The sequence below is a fragment of the Leucoraja erinacea genome, unplaced genomic scaffold, assembly GCF_028641065.1.
Source record: "Leucoraja erinacea ecotype New England unplaced genomic scaffold, Leri_hhj_1 Leri_1090S, whole genome shotgun sequence".
NCBI classification, from domain to species: domain Eukaryota; kingdom Metazoa; phylum Chordata; class Chondrichthyes; order Rajiformes; family Rajidae; genus Leucoraja; species Leucoraja erinaceus.
This window is the reverse complement of record NW_026575331.1, coordinates 22,889-29,883: the sequence shown is the minus strand read 5'-3', so window position 1 is coordinate 29,883 and position 6,995 is coordinate 22,889. Positions and strand designations below refer to the sequence as shown.

Below are 6,995 nucleotides of genomic sequence, written 5' to 3'. Positions count from 1 at the left end.
TAAATGGTGTCAAGTTGGGAAAAGAGGAAGTACAATGGGATCTGGGGGTCCTTGTACATCAGTCTATGAAAGTAAGCATGCAGGTACAGAAGGCAGTGAAGAAAACGAATGGCATGTTGGCATTCATAACAAGAAGAATCGAATATAGGAGCAAAGAGGTCCTTCTGCAGTTGTACAGAGCCTTAGTGAGACCACACCTGGAGTATTGTGTGCAGTTTTGGTCCCCTAATTTGAGGAAGGACATTCTTGCTATAGAGGGAGTGCAGCGTAGGTTTACAAGATTAATCCCCGGGATGGCGGGACTGTCATATGCTGAGAGAATGGAGCAGCTGGGCTTGTATACTCTGGAGTTTAGAAGGATTGAAACATATAAGATTGTTAAGGGCTTGGACATGCTAGAGGCAGGAAACATGTTCCCGATGTTGGGGGAGTCCAGAACCAGGGGCCACAGTTTAAAGAATAAGCCATTTAGAACAGAGATGAGGAAACACTTTTTCTCACAGAGAGTGGTGAGTGTGGAATTCCCTGCCTCAGAAGGCGGTGGAGGCAGGTTCTCTGGATTTTTTCAAGAGAGAGCTAGATAGAGCTCTTAAAAATAGTGGAGTCAGGGGATATGGGGAGAAGGCAGGAACGGGGTACTGATTGGGGATCATCAGCCATGATCACATTGATTGGCAGTGCTGGCTCGAAGAGCCAAATGCCCTCCTGCTGCATCTGTTGTCTATTGTCAAACCCCTTGTCCAAATCATGAATATACAAGGTGAAGAGTAGCGGCCCCAGCACCGAGCCCCACTAATCACTGGTCAGTCAACCCGCAAAAGCCCCTTTTATTGCTACTCTTTGTCTTCTATCATCCTGCCAACCTGCTGTCCATGCTAGTATCCGGGATAGAAAGGTAGGGGAAAGGAGGGGGAGAGTGTGGGGGGAGAAGGAGGGGGAGAGTGAGAGAGGGAATGAGGGGGAGGAGGAGAGGGTAGCAGGAAGGCGGAGCAAGAGGGGGGATGAGACCTAGGACATGAGGGGGGGGCTGAGAAGGTGAAGAGGAGTGGGGAGCAGGAGTGGGGGGGAGCAGGATGATGGAGGAGACATGGTTGATCAGGAGGGTAGTAACGATGGGGGGAGAATACGGGAGGGTAGCTGCACTGGCAGCAGCCCTGTCAGCAGCGTGTTAGTCTTTTCAACTTTTTTTTATTTTTTTAGTATGTCTTAAAGTCTGTTTTTAGTGTTTCTTAGTGTGTTTTGTGTGGGGGGTGGTGTGGGGGGGTAAGGGGGAAACCGTTTCGGCCGCCTCCTCCATGGAGAGGCGACTTTTTCCAGGTCGCCTCCCCCGTGGCCTAACAGCGAGGATTGGCGCGGCCTTTCCCGGAGACGAGCCCGGGGCTCGGGGCTCCGGCGGCGGGTGCAGCGTGGACTGTCAGCACTGAGCTGGAGCTCGCTGGAGGGGAGCGCTCCGTTCCGCTGGCCCGCAGCAGACGGCAGCCTGAAGCCGCGGTCTGCACAGCTCCAGCTGGCGCGGCGTCTACAGCCCGGGATCCCTCGTGGGGGACCCGGGGGGAAGAAGAAGCTTCCACCGCCGGCCCGCGGCCATCTTCTACCGCGGGTCCGGTATGGACTTAACATCACCCCTGGAGGGGAGCTTCGACCGCCGGCCCTGCAGACTGCGGTGCTTACGGCTGCGACGTGGAGGGAACTTTAAATCTTCGGCCGCCGGCCTGCGGCCTACACCAACTAAAAGCCGCGGTCTCCGGTGGGGAGGAGCCGACTCTGGACTTACCTGGACTTGTACCTTGTCCTTTTACCATCTGGACGCCCGCAGCAACGGCTGCGGAGGGTTGAGGTCCCGACCACGGGGGGAAATGGAGGAGGACTGGCCAAATTATGTGCCTTCCACCACAGTGATGAATGCTGTGGTGGATGTTTATGTTAAAAATGTATTGTGTTTTTGTGTGTGCCCTTTATCATTGTATCGCTGCTGACGTATCATTTCACTTGCACTTTTTGTGCAATGTGACAAATAAACGTTGTATTGTATTGTATTGTATTGTAAACAGAGAGAAAGCAGCGGAGAAAGGTTCGGGAGGAAAGGGGTAGCAAGGAATGAAGTAAATATTGGGGAGATTGGGACAGTCACATATTTATGATCAAAGTTGCAATGATCCGAGCAGGAGTGAGTCGGGAATTGACAAGTGTTTATTGAGTTCTGCAAATATTAGTCATCTAGACATCCACTAACTTTCAATTTTTTTTAGTCATTAACTATTTACATGTGATTTACAGCATAAAACAGTAACAGACATTGCTGTGTGAATGAACAGTTTGAACAATGTTGCTGTTGCTGTTGTCACCATCAATCCACAGCAGGAGCTGATAAAGTCACATCCGGGATCCTGCAGATCACGCTGTAATTCCCCCGTCCCCCACTGGGGGCAGCACCGGCTATCACGTGACAGCGGGCAGGGTCACCTCTCATGTCACCGCCCGGCCGGCCCTGGAACCGTTGTGGTTTAAAGGGGAGGGCAGCCGTTTAAAGGGGAGGGCGGGGAATCGGCCAACAATATTCCCGTCCCCAGGGCGGTGACCTTTACACCCTGAGATGTTCACACGTCCACTCTCAGTCCGGGTCTGGGTTCCTGCAGCGACCTCAATTCCTTCTTCCCGGTCAGACTGAACTTATTCTCCCCCAGCCTGAAACAAGTGGAGGAATAAAGAGGAAATACACAGATGAAACAACAGTGTCAATAACTGGGACTGGGGTTAATATTTCAACAACACTTACAGAACAACATCACAGGAGAAAGAGGCCCGCGGATCCCCAGATATTTTATCACATTAAACATTAACACAAACACTCACTCGATCCGCTCAAGTGTCGGGTGGTTCAGTATGAGGTGGCGGAGAACGGGAACAGATCGGTCTGTGAGGGAGTTGTGTGTCAGGTCCAGCTCTGTCAGTGAGAGCTTTGTACTGAGAGCAGAGACGAGATCTTCGGCTCCAGAATCTGTGAGACCGACACCCCAGTAGGCGCAACACCTCCGCTCGATTCGCATTAACCAACCTGATCTCCCGGTGGCTCAGCACTTCGACTCCCCCTCCCCTTCCCAATACGACCTGTCTGTCCCGGGCCTCCTCCAGAGCCAGAGCCGGTCCCAGCCACTGGAGACCTTCACACTGAATGCGGCAGCTCTCCAGATCAAGGTGTTTGATTGTATCACAGAGCCTGATGGCATGGGACAGGATACAACAGTCAATCGGGGTCAGTCCCACTGCACCGAATGAAAGTGTTTCCACAGATCCCAGTGTCTGCTGAGCCAGTGCAGGATTCTGAGACTCAAACAGGTAGTGCAGCATGTTCAGGAATCTCCGTTTATCAGCTTCTATCCGTGTGTTTCTAGACCAGATGTTTTGATGAGGGAATGGACCCAGAAACTCCTTCAGGATCCAAGCTGACCGTGGGGAGGAGAGACCAGCGACAAAACGGAGAAATACCTCAAATCGCCCGTCTCTCTGGCCATGGGCTTCAATGAGGAGTGTCGTGATATTCCCGCGAACTGGAGACATGAATTGTGCGAGTGCGGCTACAAACTCTTGGATGGTGAGGTGCGGGAAGGTGCACACCACTCTGGGCTGAATCCTCTCTCTCCAAAAGTTCCATCAGGAACCCGGACAGGAACTGGGAAGGCTGCAGATTGTATTTGATCAAATCTCCATCTGTGAACACGATGTTCTTCTCAGACACTCCAGTGAAGGCCATCTGACCAACCCTCAGTAACACCTCACGGAGGTTCTCAATCTCACGGCCGTGGTTTTTCAGGATGTTGTAAATAAAGTAGCAATATAGTTGTGTGATGGTCTTGGGAACTTGCTGCGGGTCCCGGTGTGTTTGTGTGAAGAAGGGGCCAGGTGTCAGGACAAGGATCCAGCAGTAGGATGGGTTGTAGCTCATGGTGTACAGGATCTCGTTCTCCTTCACATGTTTGAAAACAGCTGCTGCCACCGTCTGATCTTCAAAATACCTGGTGAAATATTCCTTCCGTTCCTCACCAACAAATCCCAGGATTTCAGCCCAGACACTGATCTTTGCCTTTTCCAGTAAATGTAACGCAGTGGGGCGGGTGGTCACTAGCACTGAACACCCTGGGAGCAGCTTGTGCTGGATTAAACAGTACACAATGTCAGACACTTCACACCACCACTCGGGATCTGGGCACTGGTGCTGAGGTTCTGTGTCTCTCCGACTGTCAGCAAAATCGATTCTGCCCTTGAATTCATCCAAACCATCGAATATAAACAGCAATCCCTCTGGGTTCTTCCAGACCTCTTCTAGCATATTCCCAAAGTAAGGATACTGATCCAGAATCAGTTCCCTCAGGGTTATTCTGCAATTAATAGTGTTTAAATCCCGGAATTTGAAACTGAAGACAAACTGGAATTGTTGGTATATTTTCCCCGTGGCCCAGTCATGAACAATTTTTTGCATCATTGTTGTTTGTCCGATCCCCGGAATTCCGTCCACGGCAGACGAACTCCCAGATTTGGATTTGCTCGTCGAAATGTTCTGGAATAACTGATCAGTTCGGATTTTTTCAAACTCTCCCCCGAGATGTTCCTCTCTCCAGTCTTCATGGTCCCGGCCTCTTGCCAGCAGCTCATGTTCCACCAGTGTCCGATCTCGAACAGTGGAGATGACCGTGAGCTCAGCATATCGATCACGCAACTGGAAAACCTTAACCTTCTCCTTCATCAGGATGGGGTTGACACTCAGTGTTTTGGTCTGTGCTCGCAGAGTCTCCTTGTGCTTCTGCTGAACGTCCTGAAATTAGATTCATCACCCAAAGGAAAACACATTCACGAATTCTATTAATACGGTTATTAGTTGACTGTGTTATTGATTATATGTTATCTGATTGTTATTGTTGTTTATTGGTCAACTAAGCTGAACAACATTGGAAAAATAATATTTGGACAAGTACATGGATTGGAAAGGTTTAGAGGAATATTGGGCAATAATGGGAGAGAGGAGCTTAAATGCAGCATTTAGGTTGGTATGGACAAATTAGATAGAAGATCCTGTTTCCTTGCTGTGTGATAGTTTAAATCTATCACCACAACTCTAAATTCAAGAGTAATCAACGCGGGAATGAAAGAGTTTCCCGGAAAGCGGGTAGTGCGAGTGTTTGCCCACCCCTCCCCACTCCTCCTCCCCTCTCCTCCCCTCCCCTCTCCTCTCCACCCCCATCCTCTCCCCCTGTCTCTCGCCACCCCCACTCGCTCCTTTGCCTGGGCCTTTGAACTGGCCACGCACGTGCCCTGCCTGCCACGGGGAGGATGCCCGCTAATCCGGGCCTAACAACTAGGCTGAGAACCAGGCTTCTGAGGCCACAAATCTAGACACAGGCTCAAAGCCTAACAACTAGGCTGAGAACCAGGCTTTTGAGGCCAAAAACTCAAGATGGATTTAACGCCTAAGATCTAGGCTGGGAATTAGACTTTCTCACCCTCCCACTCTCCCCCCTCTCTCTTTTTCCCCTCTCTCTTTCCCTCTTTCTTTCCTCTCTCTCTCTCTCTCTCTCTCTCTGAACCTAATTAAAATAAAGTCAAAGAAAGTGAACAATGCAGTAAACTAGTAAAACAAGGCTAATCTAATCTACACACAGATACAATTAATCCCACTCCTCCCTCTAAAATTAATCCCTCTCCTCTCCCCTACTTTCCTCTCCTCTCACCTCCCCTTCTCTCCTCCCCTCTCATCTCCTCCCCTCTCCACTTCCTCCCCTCTCATCTCTTCTCTCCCCTCCTCTCCCCGTCCCTCTCCTGTCCTCTTTTCTCCACTCCTCTTCTCCTCTCCTCCCCTCTCTTCCCCTCTCCTACCCTCTCCCCTCCTCTTCTCCCTACTCCTCTCCTCTCCCCCTCTCCTCTCCACCTCTCCTCTCCACTCCTCCCCTTTCCTCTCCACCTCTCCTCTCCACTCCTCCCCTTTCCTCTCCCCTACCCTCCTCTCCTCTCCTTTCCTCTCCCCTCCCCTCCTCTTCTTTCCTCCCCCTTCCCCTCCTCTCCCTACCCTCCTCTCCTCCCCTCCCCTCTCCTTTCCTCTCCTCCCCTCCCCTCCCCTCCCCTGCCCTTCCCTACTCCTCCCCCCCCCTCCCCACTCCTCTCCTCCGTCCTTTCAGTATAGAGGGGAGAGAGTGGGAGTGACAGAGAGAGTGTGACAGAGCGTGGAGGGAGAGAGAGTTCCACTGAGGTCACAATGTGAGAGAGACCGACCTCTGTGAGATCATTGATTCTCTCTCTCAGTCTCTCTCTCTCTCTCTCTCTCTGCCCCCTCATAACTCAACACCAAGTAATGAATTGTTAAAATATTTTATTGTGTAAATGAGGGAGAGAGAGAGAGAGAACAAGAGAGAGAGGGAGAGAGAGAGAGAGAGAGAGAGAGAGAGAGAGAGAGAGAGAGGGGAAGAGAGAGAAAGCGAGAGGAAGAGAGAGGAAGAGAGAGGAAGAGGGGGAGAGAGAGGACGAGAGAGAGAAAGGAGGAGAGAAAGAGGGAGAGGGGGGAAGAGAGATGGGGCGAGAGAGAGAGGGGGAGGGAGAACGAAGGGAGAGAGGTGAGAGAAAGAGAGATGAGGAGAAAGAGAAAGGAGAGAAAGAGGGAGAGAGGGAGGATAAGAGAGGGGGAGAGAGAGGGGAGAGGGGCAAGTGGAGAGAGATAAGGTAGAGAGGATGAGAGAGAGGAGAAAGAGGATGAGAGAGAAGGAGAGAGAGAGGGAGAGCGAGGATGAGAGAGGGAGAGAGGGAAGGAGAGAGAGGAGAGAGGGACGGAGGAGGATATTTCAGACTTCTACGTATCTCTGAGATCTGTCTGAATCTGTTTTTGGACGAGAGAGTGGAGAGAGAGAGGGGGAGAGGGGGGGAGAGAGGGGGAGAGGGAGAGGGGGAGGGAGAGAGAGGGAGAGAGGGAGAGAGAGAGAGAGAGAGAGAGAGAGGGAGGGGGAGAGGGAGAG

General features: G+C 51.4%; 1 protein-coding gene across 1 annotated transcript; it reads right to left on the bottom strand.

The window, feature by feature from the left end:
* Positions 1-3,502: 3,502 nt before the first annotated feature.
* LOC129715278 (NACHT, LRR and PYD domains-containing protein 3-like) lies at positions 3,503-4,797 on the bottom strand. Its single transcript, XM_055665140.1, has one exon. It carries the CDS (start codon positions 4,739-4,741, stop codon positions 3,518-3,520), a length of 1,224 nt encoding a protein of 407 aa, XP_055521115.1. The 5' UTR covers positions 4,742-4,797; the 3' UTR covers positions 3,503-3,517.
* Between the last annotated feature and the right edge of the window lie 2,198 nt (positions 4,798-6,995).